This window comes from Phaethon lepturus, unplaced genomic scaffold (genome assembly GCF_000687285.1).
Source record: "Phaethon lepturus isolate BGI_N335 unplaced genomic scaffold, ASM68728v1 scaffold7354, whole genome shotgun sequence".
Taxonomy (NCBI): Eukaryota; Metazoa; Chordata; class Aves; order Phaethontiformes; family Phaethontidae; genus Phaethon; species Phaethon lepturus.
Genome location: NW_010536980.1, coordinates 21141 through 39657, shown reverse-complemented (window position 1 = coordinate 39657; position 18517 = coordinate 21141). Strand labels below are relative to the sequence as shown.

General features: G+C 41.3%; 1 protein-coding gene across 1 annotated transcript in view; it reads left to right on the top strand.

The window, feature by feature from the left end:
• Positions 1-18517, top strand: part of SEMA5A (sema domain, seven thrombospondin repeats (type 1 and type 1-like), transmembrane domain (TM) and short cytoplasmic domain, (semaphorin) 5A) — a gene marked incomplete at its 5' end in the record, with an annotated part of 108258 nt that overhangs the window by 78180 nt on the left and 11561 nt on the right. The window contains 2 exons of the mRNA XM_010286335.1: positions 3011-3229; positions 12088-12258. Coding sequence (XP_010284637.1) covers positions 3011-3229; positions 12088-12258 — 390 coding nt within the window. The remainder of the gene's footprint in view (positions 1-3010; positions 3230-12087; positions 12259-18517) is intronic.

Below are 18517 nucleotides of genomic sequence, written 5' to 3'. Positions count from 1 at the left end.
AGATCATCTGGTCCAACCCCCCCCTACCAAAGCAGGATCACTCAGGGCAGGTTGCACAGGAACGTGTCCAGTCGGCTTTTGAAGGTCTCCAGAGAAGGAGACTCCACAACCTCTCTGGGCAGCCTGTCCCAGTGCTCCGTCACCCTCACAGTAAAGAAGTTTTTCCTCATGTTGAGGTGGAACTTCCTGTGCTGCAGTTTGTGCCCATTGCCCCTCGTCCTCTCACTGGGCACTGCTGAAAAGAGACTGGCTCCATCCTCCTGACAGCCACCCTTCAGATATGTATAGACATCGATAAGGTCCCCTCTCAGCTTTCTCTTCTCCAGACTAAACAGCCCCAGGTCTCTCAGCCTTTCCTGATATGAGAGATGTTCCAGACCCTTAATGATCCTCGTAGCCCTCCACTGGACTCTCTCCAAAAGTTCCCTGTCTCTCTTGAACTGGGGAGCCCAGAACTGGACACAATACTCCAGATTAATGATGGTGTTAAACAGGATTGGACCCAGTACAGACCCCTGGCATACATCACTAGTGACTTTCCTGCAGCTGGACTTTGTATGACTGACCACAACACTCTGGGCCCAGTTGTTCAGCCAGTCTTCAATCCATCGCACTGTCCACTTATCTAGCCCATGCTTTGTTGACTTGTCTATCAGGAGGTTATGGGAGACAGTTACAAAATCCTTACTAAAGTTGAGATAAGTAACATCCACTGTTCCCTCTTCATCCATGAACCTAGTCACCTGACTGTAGAAGGCTATAAGGTTGTTCAAGGAATATGTAGTACTCTATTTCCAGAATGTAAACTGATCTTGTTATTTTTAATGTCATTAGTGTCATAATGTTAATTTTTTAATGGGCAGTTTCTGTCTGAAGAGAAAATTCTAAAAGCCTCTCTGTGAACACTGTATGAATTACTGTAGAACTGTGAAAAGATTGCTCCTTTTAATAAGTTTTTAATACTTGGGAAAGAATAAAACACAGGGGAACACTTGTTGCAGACCAAACTCCACACTGAAAAGATTCTTTAGAATATTCTTCTGTTTCAGAGCTAAAGTACCTCCGAGCCTTCCCTTAGAAGATTCCCCTCCCCACTTCCCAATTTAATTCACAAGAAATCTAATATCATAATGGCAAATACGTTTTCCTTAGGACTTAAAAGGCTACACCTGTCCTGCAAAAATGTCTTCAGAATATCCTGGTATTGGTATGAAGCGATGCACACTGCAGTGGTTTATGAAGAAAATGACTGGCAATCTGGTCTGATTACCACTTTTTCCATTGTTAGCATTGCTGTTAATTTAATAACTAAAAAAACCTTAACTTGAAATTCGAGTATAAAAAAAATGCTGTTATTTTGGTCTCGCAGCTCACTGCATGCATAAGCTGGGCATTTCTATGACCAGAGTGATAAAAAATTGCAAAAAAAAGCTCTTACAGAGCTGGGGAGTGGACCTGTATTCACAATTCCCATACTGTTTCTCTGTACTTGCTCCCTTTTTGGATTTGAATGTATGTCATGTTTCTTGAAATGCTGCTTTTAATATCAGTGTAACAGAATCTGGCTCAGCAGGAGAGAAATAGTTACCCTCTATAATCACTGAAAGGTTTTACCCATTTTTAGTCATTTTTGCATTGCTGTTCTGCCTTTTTCTTATTAATTTCAACAGTTTCTTATTACAAGTATTTCTGTGTCACTGCGTCATCATTCCACTATTGCCAGTTGTTATCGAGTGTTGAATAAAAATATGCAAAGCCTCCTCTACTTTGGGATGGTTGTGAACGCACTTCTCGGGGCAGAACTCGGCCGGTATTACTAATGCCGTAACGACAGGTAGAAATAGGGCGTAATTGTTTCAGTACTGGACACTGGGAGTGAGCGGCTCCTCCGTTCTGGTTATCCTGAGTACTGGTCCTGTTCAGTCCAGGAGTCCTGTTGGGCAATCTCTTCACAATATTACTTGTAGCCATTTTCAGTACGTGATTCAGTACATCTTCTGTTTCTTTAGCTCCATTTGATACTCCCACAGTGCCTGTGCTGGCTGTAGCCCTCACCTGGGGCTACGTTCAGGCGTATTGGTTATGTGCTGTGAACAAGATTCTGTGTGTTCCCCTTTCACTGATAAATAGCGGACTTCAGTCTCCGTCACTGCTTAATCTAATGCTTTTTCGCGGTACTAAACTCACTTTAAAAAGATGTTTTCCGCTTGCCAGATGGTTATTTTGACTAGAAAGTATCCTATTGTGTATGTCTCCAAAAGGCTGATTTCTACGGCTTACATGTGGTTTCAAACACTTCAGTTTTCCACTCAGTGGAAAATAAACTGTCTTTCAAAGTGACAAAACACTGCTCTTCACAAAAGGGTACTCTCACTAGGCTTTGTGGAATTATTTCTGTACAGTACCTGAAGTCTGACTCTGGTTAGGATAAGTACAGTGCATTGCCTTCTAGGACACCCGTGAGCCTCTGGGCACAGCAGGCACTAGTGGAGGCAGGCTGGGTAGATCAAGTGAGCAGAGCCCGGCAGCCCGACCAGGGGATCTGGCTTGATGAGTGGCCACATATGTAATTACATACCTATGTAGTGTATCTGGAGATTTTCTGATGACAATTCCTGTGCAAGAGAGAGATAATTTTTATCATACTCAGGTGGAGTAAATCACGGAATCACAGAATCATTAAGGTTGGAAAAGACTTTCAAAATCATCAAGTCCAACCGTTAACCCAGCACCAAAATTGACTTTAGTGCAGTCAATGCAGCTGTAAAGCTTTTACTAAAGAGTTGGATCCAAGTCTTCACTGTAGTTCTGTGCAAGTGATTATGAAATTTCTGTTATGGAAGAGATTCTTGAGTTAAAAACGGGATTTGGATTGTGAGACTAAAGGACAAAACCCTCCTGCTCTTATTTCTATTAGAAGTCTAGGAAGAAATTTGAAGAGGAAAAGGTTGTTTTGGGTTGAGATGCTGTTTTAATTCAGTATTGTTTTCTTCAATCCTTATTTTGTTAGGATTGTCAGGGGATTTCTTGCGTTCCGGACGATACTCTGCCCATACCATCAATGGTGCCTGGTCGCCCTGGTCTCCGTGGTCTCAGTGCAGTCGTGACTGCAGTAGAGGTATACGGAATCGCAAACGGGTCTGCAGCAATCCTGAGCCCAAGTATGGGGGACTTCCTTGCCTTGGCCCATCTCTAGAGTACCAGGAATGCAACATTTTGCCTTGTCCAGGTAAGAGTCGAATGAAGTGAGAGAAGTATGTGAAAATAAAATAACTCATCTTCAAGGCTATATCTTGCAATAGTTGGTTTGTTGTTTTGGATTTTTTTTTTTCAGTTGGTGGGTTTGGGATGTGTTTTGGTTTTTGAATAAACTACAGCTCAAATTTACCTTTATAATGTAAGTGGATTTGGGTAAGATTCCCAAATGATGTCAGTCAGTTTATCATCAATAATATTAACCGCTACGTCTTTTTTTACTTGTGAGACTCTGACTGTAAAAATATAATTTTAATAATTAAATCTATAATAGAAAAAAGACATCTGGCAAAACATGAGAAATCTGGCCTAGTCTTTATTTAAACTCAAAATATCATTTTCATCACAATGGTTGCTGGCATTAAATCTGTGCTAGCTTTTGAGCATAGAGCCTCCAGCAAATAAGATTCAGGACTAGTCACCAAACTAGATGGTAACTCAAGTAGGCCCTAAAGATTTTTCTTGGAATCTTTAGCTTCTCCTTCACTGAAAGTTGTTTTATGATTCTATGAAAAGGATTACAAGTAGAATATATGTTTTCAAGAAGCTATTTTGTGTTGCGAATCATTGTTGTATCTTAGACATTTGGGGAAGAAAAAATCTTGATTTCAGTCACCTCTCACCCTTCATAAAACAGACATCCAAATTCAAAAGCTTTTGAGCTTTGCAGAGGCTTTAATACTCTAATTCATTAGTTCCCAAACTGCAATCATAACACCTTGCTCTTCTTGAATAATAAAATTATAAACACTTCTCTTTCATGTGGCTGCACTGTTCATCTGTGAAAAATTTTGAAGGTTCACAGTAATGCGTTAGGTCAAAGATTCAGGAGACCATTGTACCAACATGTGCAAGCCTCCCCAGGGGTGCACACAGTACCTTCATTAGGTGGACCCAGATTGTCTATAAAAGGTGGCCAGGTTTGTTGTTCATCTCTTGCTGTTGATTCTTAAATTAAATGCTCTCTTGAATTTTTTTGCATTTTTTTCCAAAGTTAAAATAAGTTAAAGGTTTTCAGAAGTGGTATTTTTAATTAGCTCTGCAGCTAATACACTTTTATATTTTGTTGAAGGAAATTGTTCCAACCAGTAAAACACATAGTTACGCAGACATAAGTTTGATGTAGAGGCCCTTGTTGTTTATGAGATAGTCAATACCCAAAACTAAAATACACAAAGTTGCAAGGCAGAACTTGAAATTGTGCATTATATAAAAATTATTCCCACTTCTGCTGTCTTTGAATTTGAAAATATTTTTAAAGATCAGTTGGTATAATGTGTGGTGGGCCTTTCTGAAGCAAGAAGGGGTGTCCTGAAATATCTAATAACTTTTTTCAGAGACAAGTTTTCATTTTTCTTATTAGTGCAAAGCAAATTTGAATGAAGATGCAGAGCTTGAATGAAGCATTTAGACGCATGATAGCCTGCAAGGAATAAAAAAGTTCCTCAGCTACAGAACTACTGTTTGCCAGTAATTAAGAAGAAATGTAAAGGGCTAAGTCAGATCTCAGATAAATCTGAAGGGAAAACATTGCAAGCGGTAAATGTAATTGATTTTTTTTTTTCTTTAAGACATGGGAGAGTAAAAAATGATTGCAGAATAAGGCTTATCCATAAATTAGACCTGATTATAAATTTGTAGTAAGGGAATAAATTTTTGTTAGAGAAGCATACTGATGAAATCGAATTCTCTCAGTTTTTAATGAAAGTTGCAGAAAGTTAAATTGGTGGGTAAACATGAACATCTATTAGGTTGATATTCATGAGACCTCTTCAAGAAAGGGGAGACATAAACAACACATGGGTGAAGAGCCTTTGCTCCAGGCCCATGCGTACAAAGCTGGCAGACCCCATGGCAGGGGCACAGACCAGAGCAGCCAGGAAGAGAAACCATGGTCGGATCAGTTTTCAGCCTTCTTGTTAACCGCTGTGCTAGGGACTGGATTTCATTTCCTGGGTGCTTATATTTAGGACAGCTATATAAAGTGAGTTTCTGAAATGTCCCCGTGGGGCTTTGACCACACAGCCCTTGCAGATGTTTATGAGAAAGGTTGGTGTAGGTACAGATCTCATGGTGGTATTGACTATACCTTCCTCACATGGGACTGGGCTGTAGGTAGAGTTGCAGGGACTGAGTAGGAGTAAACATGTCAAGCCCTTCTTGCCGCTGTGAGCATCGAGGAGAAAAGCAGGGACTCTGCATGGTTCATTCTTGCCCAGGTAAATAAGTGAGGTGCAGACAGAAAGGCTAAGGAATGCGAGGAGGGTTTGTTCTGACAGCGACACAAAGGTAACGGCCATAGTACTAGAAACAAAAATGCAAAAAAGGAGAATTTGGTGCTTTCTAAGAGTTACCTGAGCTCCCTCGGGGTTAAGGACAGCTTGCTCCCTGCTGACACAGAACCATTTAGTTGCAGTCCAGTCCAGTCATTAGCCTTTCAGAAATATTCTGGTCAGTAAGAAGGGGCAAGATGGCAGCCATAAAGAAGTGGTGGAGAAATGTATTGAGCAGTGCTTAAGTCATGCTGAAAGTCAATAGGACTTTATGTTTTGGAATCAGTTAATCTGGTCTCAGTGTCAGCCTGGAAGATACTAAGTGCTCTGAAGGACTGACACAGTGAAAAAGCCCATGGAGCAATCACCGAGTGTAAAAGGCTGTCTGGTCTGGTTAAGTGTCTTGCAGCATTGGTTTAAATATACTTATTACTATATTAATTGCCAGTAATTTATGGTTAAACGTACTGCAGGATCCCAGAACTTTAAAAAAATACTGAAGCCATCTAGAACCTGCCTTCAGCAGCTACTATTAAATGTTTCTTGAGCCTGCAGGGGAGAGAGAAACAGTGAAATTTTTCCCACAGCTTGTAGCAAAGTAAATGGTCCACTGACGTGCAGATTGATAGCAGTCACAAAGCAGATTACTTTTTGTTCATAGTATTTGAAGGCTGAATGAATATGTAATAGTAAATCGAACAATGCCAGAAAATTGACAGAAATTGTACCCAGGCCTGGAAATATGATTTGTCTGTATTGTACAAGTTTTAGAATGATCCCTCATACAATTTTGCCTTCAACTAACTAGTTCTCTCCCAAATAATCTGCATAAATAGTTTGGGAGTCAGTGTAGGATAAGGCCTGTTCCCAGTACTCGGTTTCCATGTGGCCAAACTGCTTTGAGGGGCAGGAGAATTTGCACTATTGTCTTGCACTAGCAAATTATGCTTTGGCCATGTGCCTCAGCTCCTTTTTTATGGCTCAGAGATGTGGTGAATAGAGTTGAGCTGGCAAGCACTGAACCGCCTCAATAACTATGGAAAAGATCTGTGAATACTCATGGACATTTCTGTTTTCTTTGAGTTACTAATACACGGTCAATATGAAAAGAAAGGAATCTATAATCAGACACATTAGGGTTTTGTTATCCTTGGGGGCTTGCGAGATATTTATGTTATGAAGAGAAATACATAATGAAGAGAAGCATTGTTTGAGTGGCAAATTCTGCAAATCTACAAGAATTGCAGGAATTTACTAAAATATTTGTTTGCCTGAAAATAATAATAACCAAACATAAGGAATTCTGTCCTAGTTCACAATATTACACACCTCTTCAGTTATTACTGTAAGAGAAGACAAATTTTTGCTTCATTTTTGTTTCATTTTGTTTCGTGTTGCCTTCTCTTTTATTCTTTTGCACATAGGGACACTTGGCCAATGTGCCTTAATTACGAGTTTAAAGCATAGCTACGTGAGCACCATTGAGTAGCACAAGCTACAGGAGTTCCTGTTCCCTTTTCTCTAAGAGATGGCAATGACAGTTGCCATCTCTTAGACTTGAAATTCTGATACTTCATGACAATATTTTGGGATTTTACTAGTTTCCAATTTTTATTATACTGGTTTTAGTTCGGTTTAGTTACGACATTTTGGCTTAGAAAAACTGAATTAATTCATGTATCACTAAACGTGCTGATAACAGTAGTTTCAGATACACAAAACTCCCTGAAAGACTGTATAAGTTATTATATGCATCCCCTAAAGCCACTTATTGCTTGTTGTTTTTTTCTTCATTATTGCTTTTTTTTCCCCTCCTCCTTTTTTTTGTCTCCTTGCAGTCATACTTGGCCACAAAGAAACAGGAATATATTTAAAAGAACAGACAAAATTTATCCTGCAGTCACTTCCTAAATCAGGGGGAAAAAATTACTCTGGTCCAATAAAGCTTGTCTCTGAGGCTGCTGAAGCCCGTCTCTCCCTGTGCATTGATCTGCTTCTGTAGCCAGTGAGGAGAGGGCTGAACTGCCCTTTGGAACCAACTGTTGCTTTTCTAACTTAAGGTCTCAGTTACAGACTTAAACCCGCATTTATCCTTAGATTTCGTTGCTGTACTTCCCTTAGAAGCGTTTCTTTGCCTTCTGTGTCTCTGCACTGCACTATGTTGACCGTTGGTTTCGTCCAGCATTGCTTTTATGAATGAAAGGTATCTGTAGCACCACAGAAACAAGACTTTGCCTTTGCAAACTATGATGTAAAAATTGCTCTTTCCCATACTGAAACATGCAGCGATATCCCACAGGATTAGGAAAAAGCAGTAGACTTAGTGATGTGGAATGGGATGATCCCCAGGTGTCTGGAAGGGAGCAGTACTCTCTTGGGACTGTAGGCTGCTCGACACTCAGTGCCCCCAGACTTAACTTTTACTTAGCCACTGGGAAGCACGCTATCCGCATTTCTGCGGGTGGAAAGAACTATTGCCCCTCTATTTACACTCCTTCATAGAAAAGACTCGGCTCTCAACATTTTTTATTTTCTTTTGCTACACTTTTAAAAAGATGAACGTGAAAAGTTACAAATATAAAGGCATACACCAAAAAAAAAAAACAAAGACTTTTTTTTTTTTTGGTTGTTTAAATTCTAAATGAGACCAGAGAGTGTATGAAAAAGCCTGCAATCCTATCTGTGTTCTCATGAAAGCATGTGAGGTCAGTGTGTCTGAAGGAAGCCCACGCTTCCTTCCACTTCCTTGTAAAACCCAAAGTGCATAGCAGGGTATCCAGTTTACTTAATTGTCTCTTGGAAATTCTCCAGCAGTGTGGATGTTTTGTCATGTCCCCAGGAGATCCCGTTTCTGTACACTGTTTCTCCCTAGTACATCCTCTTCCCTATGTGGGTTTTTTTTTCATTATAGTGAAGAAATATTTATTAACCACAACAGCAGGCACTAGGCAAAAAGTTGTTTGCTTTACTATAAAGGAAAAAGCATTATTTGAGAGCACCCTGCTACCTTCTTCCAAAAGGGACCAACCTCAGTAATTGCCAGAAAACGTAAAGACTCTTTGTATCTTTCATTGTGGAACTGCTTTAACGACTTTCTTTTGTCCAACAGCTCTACAAAACTGTTATGTAAAGAAACCATAGTGACTGGAACTTTCCTTGCAGCTGTGTATTTTTCCTCCTATAAGAAGCAGAAATAACATTAAGGACTCCACGACAAAAGGAAAAAAGAAAAAAAAACCCAGATAGTGCTGTGTTGCTAAGCAACTTTAAAGAAAGATGAAAGAAGCCACAGAGCTCTATTTCGGTCTTGTAAAAAATCAAGCAGTAAATACCCATCCTTTGATCTTATTTAACCATGGTGATGCTTTATCATCCTCTGTTGCTGAGAAGGAAAAGTTCTGGAGATAAATAAAAGAGGTACTTACGATAGTCCTTGAAAGGCCTAGAGATTTAGGATGACAGCCTGTCAGTAAATAGTCACTAAAAAACAGTTGTAATTACACTGTCCACCTCAACCGTCATCAAATCTAACATCTATTACATGATGTCTGTCCTTTCCAGCCTTACCCAGACCCACTTCTCCCTTTACAAGTCTTGTAGAAGTCTTACAGCACAGCCATGACCACTGCAGTTGTGGAACATGGTGACATTCCTGGATGTCACATCGGTCTCTATGTTCTCAGCCACCTATAGAGAGATGGCAGATGGCAGTTTCAAATGCATGTGCATTTGTAATTCTCACTCTGGTCCATTGAAAAATAAGTAGAAAGTGTTGGGGGTCACTGTCTCCATTACAGTGAACAAGCCACAGGTAATGTTGGCAGACAATTTATCTTCTGTCTAGGCAATCTCAGGCTGTCACTCTGTTTTGTGGAGGTCTATACACTGCAGCAGAAATGCCTCTGATTATTCATTTAAGGTAGCCAATGATCATTTTAAATAAAAAAAAAGAATCAAAAAAGGGAGTATCTGGAAAAGTAAAGCCTTAATATCCCATGAAACTAATAGCTTGGGTGGCAGCTTCTGCTTTTATTTGACATAATTTTTTTTTAAAAGAAGAGGCAAGCTCTGAATAAAAGATACTATGTCTTGGAACTCTTATAAAATTGCACAGTATATTTTACCTGCACTGAAGACAAATAACCTGTGGCTTTCTTAGATATGAGCTTGCATAATACTACATTAACAGAGTTATGTCCAGCAAAAAGACGTATTTGTTTTCCAGTGACTATATGAATAAGAGAACAAGAGAAGAACTCTACCGAGATGCAGTATTTATTTATGATAGATGGTATGAAACTCTTTCATACATCTGTATAGCTAGATGATATATATCCTGATAAATATATCCTGGAAAAAATGTAGCAATCATTGAATACCTTAATAATGGAAATAATTTATTTAAGTAACATACTTGGAATATAGTATCAGATTCCAGGAATCCTGTCTGTCCAGTCAGGCTATTCAAAGGCCAGATACATTACTTGTAAAAGTTTTTACAACTATTGTTCTTAGCAAGGAAGTATCAACTCCGAGCTTTCTTGATTTCTAGGATAATGTTGCAACAATACAGAGAATAAAATGTTATGTATTCAACAACTTCACTTAGTTAATAGCCTTAGGTATGCACTAGCGAATTACCTGTTTGATTAGCAGTTGAGAACCTGAGGGTACCTGAAATTACATTTAAAAATGCACGTATAAGTTTTAATATAAAAAACCCCACATTCTTGTAGCTCATTTTCTCAGTGTTGCAGCCTTTGCATAGAAATCATTCTACTCAGCTCACCAAATGCATTCATGATATACAATGCTGCCAAAACAAAATTAGTATTTTTTAATGTTCTATATCTCCATCTAAGAGAGAATTTAAATGCAAATACTATACAGATATTTTCATTGTAAGGTAATTTTTTTCAGATTTGGAACCTCCTTTTTTTTTGTAAGAGATAATTATGGAATAGCATTTCAGTAAACCAGTGGAACATGGTTTACTCCTTGAATGGCTGTTTGATTAATTGAACAGAAAGGATCAAAAAGAGGCATTGTGAAATGATGGATGAATGTTTGGGAGACTTCAGTGACAATCACTTGTTTCAACAAACCATGAAATAAAGTCTTACAAGGAATGTCTTAAATGAGTGCATTTTAAAAATTATGTAGAGAAAATGTGTACTTACCTAGTATTTTTAAAAGCAGACAATAATGGGTTTCTGTCCTGTGTAGTAAAATGCCCACTGCTGCTGTGAGTGATCAGGGAAAAAAAGGTGGAACTTCTGCTCAGTTTAGGGCCTGGTCATAAAATTAAACTTTACTGGCGCGTTGCCTTTATTATACTTAGGGTCTCATCTATTAGCGTCGGTTGAATTGCACACTGTTTCTCTTAATCAGTTGCAGACATCGTAAATCATTTCTTTACTTAAGCATTAAGAAAGCAAGTGATAACACTTTAAATAGAGGTTTGAAAATAAATTATTTTTTTATATGAAAATTTTTAGTTTAGATTTTTTTGTTGCCTTTTCCTCCCCCCAAAAAAATGGAAAGAGAAATGAACAAAATACTGAGATTCTCTGCACAGGAAATGGCATCCCTGGGAGAAGTACATCTGACACTGTCGTGTGGCTGTAGATAGGAAGCCTTTGGCAGATGGGCTGCAATATGGCCATAAATGCCAGAAATACATGCTGGAGCAGTGGCTTTAAGAACAGAGGCCACAGAGGAGCCAGTCCAGCGCAGGCACTGAGGTGAACTTCCACTAGAAGCCTGTCCAGTGGCCACGTGTCAAAAGCCATCTGACGAATGGGGCCCCCATGAAATCCAGCCTGTGTTTCAGAGGAATCTTGTGAACACTCAGGCTGGAGAACTGTTTGACATACTTGAATTAGTAAATACTAATGGCGGGGGGAAACTAATATTTATTCTTCACCAGCCTGTGTTTGAAACTTTAAGTGGCAACTCCTTTTTGTCATTCATCTGTTGGGTTTTTTTTAATTACTGCCCTTGTTCTGCTGCTGGCATCTGTGCTAGAGCTGTAACATTATATTGGCCCATCAAACCTTACAACTGCGTTGGATCAATTGAAATGGGGTGTAGGGTTAAGGCAGTCTCACCTGGGTTGCGAAACAAAATCTGCATTCCTCCATCTCTCTGATGATATTATTGGGCCAAGTTTTATTTTATGAATAAAAAATCATTTTGCACTTACAATACTTCTGTCAATCAAGCTTTGGTATTTTATTTCCTCACAAGTGAGAAAAGGAAAGGAAAATAAACAGAAAATAGTTTTGTCCTTAAAGATATTATGGTACCCACTGAAAGTGTCTTATATATGGATGAGTAACTTTGTTAGGCTTCCCAATATACCGGGGGCTTTTAAAACGTATAAATTAAATTGAATTGTGGTAAGATTAAACTTGTAGGCCTATGTTCAGTGGCATCTAAAAATGTCCAGTAATTTTAGTAGGCCATGAATTAGATCCACAGAATATGAGAAGGATGGGTTGGATTATGTCATGTCACGCATGAACTTGGAACAATATGAGACTTTGTGTCTTTTCAGTGGACGGAGGCTGGTCTTGTTGGTCGTCTTGGTCAAAGTGCTCGGCAACTTGTGGAGGAGGGCATTACATGAGAACCCGCTCCTGCACAAACCCCGCACCAGCATATGGAGGAGATATCTGCCTTGGGCTGCACACTGAAGAAGCACTCTGCAACACACAGCCCTGTCCAGGTATGGCAAATCAGCCCATGCAGCTTTGGTCTTTATGTGCCACAGAATAAGGCATCCACAGTTAGGCAACATAATGTTCCTTGATCTATTGTTTAGGAGCAAATAATTTCTCTCCCTTACTAAGTGCACAATCAGCTCTTACAAGCGGCAGTCACAGTAAATCAAGCGATAGCAGGATGTAGCCTACAGGACACCACCTCCTCCCACCCCCTTTAAAAGTTAAAATTTTAAGTTACCAGGTTCCAGGTCTGAATAAAATAAAATTGTATGATATTTGAAGTGGATCATGCAAATGGCCTGGGAGACTTTTAATAACAATATCACAGAGAATTGCATTTGTTATAACGCTAAGCATTCACAACAAGCAAGTTACTGAGGTTAATATTCAATATGTGTTCAAGGTCCTTCAAGTAGATAATGTTTGCCCTGTTTTCATATAAAACATAGAGCAAACCTTAATGCTCTTTGTGAAATACCTTTTTCAACTTTGGATATTAAGGAGTAGAGACTTCATCTTTTTAAATGACTGTGGAGTACTTAGTAAATGAAATGTCTCAGCACTCCTGATAGTTGTATGATACTGATCGTGACTTCTTCTATAACTTTTACTCTGCCTTTTGACCCATATTAAAAGAAGCTGGTTTTTTTCATGACATCTAAGTGAGAAGTAGAGACTAAAGCCACATAAACCTAGATAAAATCATTAGTGAAAATCCAGTGGGAAAATTTGTTTTCGTTTATTGCTGATTAATGGATTACAGGCAACAGCAAAAGGAAATAAGCAGTTCTGATGCCACATTGTATTATTTGCTTCACTTAGAGCTCTTAGACTTTATAGCAAAAGTTTTTTGCTCGTATGATGAGGCTGTGCACGTGAAGGCACAAGCCCCATGAGTTTGAATTTATGGATTCTATTACCTGTGCTGAACTACAATTTAATTAATTCCCTTTTCTAGGCTCTGCATGTCTTGCAGCAGAATTAAAGTACCCACTTTGTCAAAATTAAAGCAGATGCAACATTCTGTATTGTGTTTTAAAAAACCCCAAACATAGAAATTAGTTGATAATTTGATTTTTCGAGACAAATAGTGTACATTTGTATGTAGAAGTTACATAGCTGCCTTGGGATCCTTAAGGCATCTTTAAAAGGTCAGAACTGGTGGGTTCACTGTGCTAGTATTGTAGCTATTTCTCTTGTTTCTCATTTATTTCCTACCATCATTTTTCCAAAAAATGACATTTTGCAAACATTTATAAATAACCTCTTCATCTTATTTTGGCCTGCTTGTTACCCAAATTTTGGAGTAGATGGGGGGTGGAGGAGGAGGTTGGTTTCATTTTGGTTCAAGAAAGTGAAAAGCTTTATAAAGCAAGGTTTTTAAATTTCAGAAGGTGAAGTGTATTTCTCACATTCTGTGATGTTTTATTAATATTTCAACCTCACTGAAAATTTGACATAGGTTTTTGAAATAGCACATCATCAACTAGCTGTGAGAGTGGCCCTTGCCTCATGTTTACGATGTAAATTTCAAAACTTTTTTTTACTGCTCTTATTTCACATTGGTACGGGACAAAAATAACGGCAGTGCTACACATGTCAAGTTTGGACAGACCCCTGCACCCCTGCAGAGCCTTATTCTTCTGGTGAGGATTATATGGCCACTGGTTCTTCCTTGTGCAGGTCTGGAAGTACCATTGGTGACATTCACTACTTGAGTGACATGTTTAATATAAGAAGGGAATAGTAGTGACACTTGGAATCTAAGAACAACCAACCAACACAGAAATGCATATGCAAAAATGGAAATTATTTGTAATGTCTCCTAAGTTGCAAAAAGAGCAAAGATTGCTTGGCATTTGAAACAGTACCTTTTTTTTTTAGCCAAACAAAACTAGCAGAAAACTAAAATTTCTAGAGTCAGGTTTGTTGAGGATATGGAGGGTTAATGGCAAATCCAATTGAAAGTACGCAAGTATGCACTTAAAAAAAAGTAACAGACTTGTGTCTGCAAAATACATCAGTTTTTCTCATCTTTCATTTTAAAAGCTATATCACTGTGTTTGTGTTTTTTCTTTTTAATTTATCCAATTGCAATCACATTAATATGAATGGAAGTGCTGCGCTATTGATCAGTAGTGGTTTATGGGCTGCTTATCAGTAAATGTAATAGGTTGCAATGGTGTCTGTGATGTACTGAATAAAAAGGTATTTTATACCTAAAGTATTTACAGCTGCCGTAAGAGGGGAAAATGTTCTGTCCTTGAATTGCTCACACATGCAAATAATGGATAAAGCAGCCGAGCGTTTAGAAATGCTGGTGTAATTCTGCATGAAGGAAATTTATAATCTTACAGACTGGTGGCCTGATCTTTCTGAGGTACCTTCTTCACCAAGGGATCTTTCAGGAACTGCTTGGACTTAAACTGGCTTCGAAGGCCAGCCAAGACTCTGTAGGAAGAAGACATGACATCTGAGTAAGCCTTGCTGTGTTAGAGGTGAAAAGCAGTTCCAGATTAAACATGTCTCCAGTCCACCCTTTCTTTTCCATTCTCATGACTTTTGCAAAGAACTGAAGAGCAAGTTGACAGGAGCCTGCCTGAGGTGCAAGAGAGCCTCAGATACTTTGAAGATAAAGAAATTAAAGGGATGAGAGAGGATAACTGAGTCTCTAGAAGTTCATGCAAAAGCTGTGGGTTCAGCATCTCTGTGATGGCAGAGAGAGTGACTCCACAAAGGGCAGCTCTGCCAATTTGAAATGGTACATCTGTCAGTCTTGGGTGCCTTACTTCTGTGTGACTCTGAGCTCCCAACAGTGGCACTCCTCAAAACACAGGTGTGGTACCAGCAACCACTGTTGCAGGGATGTCCATCCCTCTCGCACGGATGTCCCCTCTCTTCTGTGATTCTGCGTGCCAGATGGAGCATGGCACCAGACCCAGTGACTACTTCTGCTCTAGTGCCTGGGCTGCACCGTGGGACTCCAAATGGGAGGGAGATGCCCTGTGCTGCATATTCCCATACCTGTGGGAAGGTCCCAATGCACATAGTATCTTTTACAGGTCCCCCAAAGGGCAGGCTGAAACAGTAACCGTGCCTTGTCACCAGTATGTGACCTAACATAATCTACGCATACTTTGAGGTCCCTATTTTATCACAGGATGTAGCGCCTTCAGCAACGAACCTGGTGGGCTAAAAGGACATTGGACAAGATGGGGCTGCAGCGTGCACCAGCCAACAAGCTGCATTTAGGATGCTCACGAGCATTTTGGCAGCTGCTGCATATATCCCAATTATACCAGGACTGAGCGAGAGTATTGGCTCTGGCTTAAGCATGCTCTCTGCCACCGATGAGAACCAGGCCAAGACTTGTAATGAGCAGCATTCCTTTAAACTTGAATGAGTAGTGCTTTACTCTTACAAAATACTTAAGGTAGGGATCCACGTACTTAGTTTACTTAGACCATCAGCTGACACTGGCAGTGACAACAGCAGCTCCTGGATGTGCCACGCTATATAAGCAGGAATAAGCCTGTGCATTTCCTTGACTCCAACCTCAGCTCTCCTACCCCCCGTGAATTAGGATCCAACTACATTATGTCATCTGCCTCCATGCTCCTACTACCCACTCGGCAAATGAGGCCCTCCCCGGACTTCTCCTAGGAAACAGAAGAGACGAAGGCTAGATTGCTCCTCACAATAACAAGATCCTACTGTTTGACATCAGCTGCTTGTCTCAAGGTATTTGACACTCAAAGGACGTTCCTCTAAAAGGGTGACACGGCCGACAGCCCAGCTGAAGTGCCTCTACACCAACGCACACAGCACGGGCAACAAACAGGAGGAGCTGGAAGCCACCATGCTGCTTGAAATCTATGACCTGATTGTCATTACTGAAACTTGGTGGGATGAATCCCGTGACGTGAGTGCAACTATCGATGGCTACAGGCTGATCAGAAGGCACAGGCAAGAAGGGTGGAGGCATTGCCCTTTACATCAAGAAATGGATAGAGTGTAAAGAGCTGACTCTGAGGAATAGCCACGAGCAGGTCAAAACCTAATGGGTAAGAATCAGGGACTGAGGCGACAAAGGGAACCTTGTGGTTGGTGTCTACTACAGGCCACCCAACCAAGGGGAGTCTATTGACAAAGCCTTCTCACTCCAGCTACAGGAGGCATCACACTCACAGGCTCTCGTCCTGCTGGGGGACTTCAGCCACCCCGACATCTGCTGGAAAAGTAGCACGGTGAGCTGTAGGCAATCCAGAGGACTCCTGGAGTGCATGGAGGATAACTTCCTATGCCAGGTAATAGACAGCCCTACCAGAGGGGATGCCATACTGGACATGTTTGTCATCAATACATGTGAGCCAAGTGGTGACGTCAAGATTGGAGGAAGCCTGGACTGCTGTGATCAGGCTCTGGTGGAGTTTGCCATACTGGACCTGTTCGTCACCAATGCAAGTGAACTAATTGGTGACATCACGATCGGAGGCAGCCTGGGCTGCAGTGATCATGCTCTGGTGGAGTTCGCAGTCCTGAGGGACATGGGGCAGGTGAAGAGTAAAGTCAGGACCTTGAATTTTAGGAAAGCAGACTTCCAGCTCTTCAGGGAGTTAGTCAATAGGACCCCCTGGGAAACTGCCTTCGAGGATGGCGGAGCAGAACAGAGCTGGCAGATCTTTAAGAACGCTTTCCAGAGAGTGCCAGAGTTCTTCATCCCCAGGTGTAAGACATCTGGTAAGGAAGGCAAGATACCAGCATGGCTGAGTGGAGACCTGCTGGGCAAACTAAAGGGCAAGAAGAAACTGCACGGGCAGTGGAAGCAGGGACTGGTATCCTGGGAAAAGTACAGGGATGCTGCCCTGTTATTATAGGGATGAGATCAGGCGGGCCAAGGCATGGCTAGAGCTGAACTTGGCAAGGGTTGCAAAGAATAATAAGAAGGGCTTCTAAAGGTATGTCAGCCAGAAAAGGAAGATCAAAGAAAGTGTCCCCCGCCTGATGAGCAAGACTGGCAAACTGGCAAAAACAGATGGGGAGAAGGCTGAGGTACTAAATGTTTTCTTTGCTTCAGTCCTCACTGGCAGTGTCTCTTCCCACACCTCCCGAGGGGATAGACTGCAGGACGGGGACTGGAGAAGCAAAGTCCCTCCCACTGTGAGAGAAGATCAGGTTTGAGACCACCTGAGGAGCCTGAACATGCACAAGTCTATGGGACCTGATGAGATGCATCCCAGAGTACTGAGGGAATTGGCTGATGTAGTTGCTAAGCCACTCTCCATGATACTTGAAAAGTCTTGGCAGTCAAGTGAAGTCCCTGGAGACTGGAAAAAGGGAACCATTGCACCCATTTTTAAAAAAGGTAGCAACCGAGTGGCCTTCTATGATGGAGCGACCACATCATTGGACAAGGGAAGAGCTATGGATGTCATCTATCTGGACTTCTGTAAGGCCTTTGACGTGGTTTCCCACAACACCCATCTCGCTAAATTGGAGGGATTTGGATTTGCTGGGTGGACTGTTGGTTGGATGAGGAATTGGTTGGATAGTCGCACCCAGAGGGCAGCGATCATCGGCTCAATGTCCAGATGGAGATCAGTGATGAGTGGTGTCCCTCATGGGTGTGTGTTGGGACCAGTACTCTTTAATATCTTCATCAATGACCTAGACAGTGGGATTGAGTGCACCCTCCACAAGCTTGCAGACCACACCAAGTGGTGTCGACCAGAATGGCGCGATTGACATGCCTAAGGGACAGAATGAATGGCGCGATTGACATGCCTGAGGGACAGAATGCCATCCAGAGGGACCTGGAGAAGCTCGAGGAATGGGCCCGTGTGAACCTTGTGAGGTTTAACAAGGCCAAGTGCAGGGTTCTGCACCTGGGTCAGGGCAACCCCTGGTATCAGTACAGGCTGGGGGATGAAGGGATTGAGAGCAGCCCTGCTGAGAAGGACTTGGGGGTACTGCTGGATGAAAAGCTGCATATGAGCCAGCAGTGTGAGCTTGTAGCCCAGAAGGCCAACCACATCCTGGGCTGCATCCAAAGCAGCATGGCCAGCAGGTTGAGGGAGGGGATTCTGCCCCTCTAACTCCGCTCTGGGGAGACCCCAGTCTGGAGCCCTCAGCACAGGAAAGTCATGGACCTGTTGGAGCAGGTCTAGAGGAGGGCCACCAAAATGATCAGAGGGATGGAACACCTCTCCTGTGAGGACAGGCTGAGAGAGTTGGGGGTGTTCAGGCTGCAGAAGAGAAGGC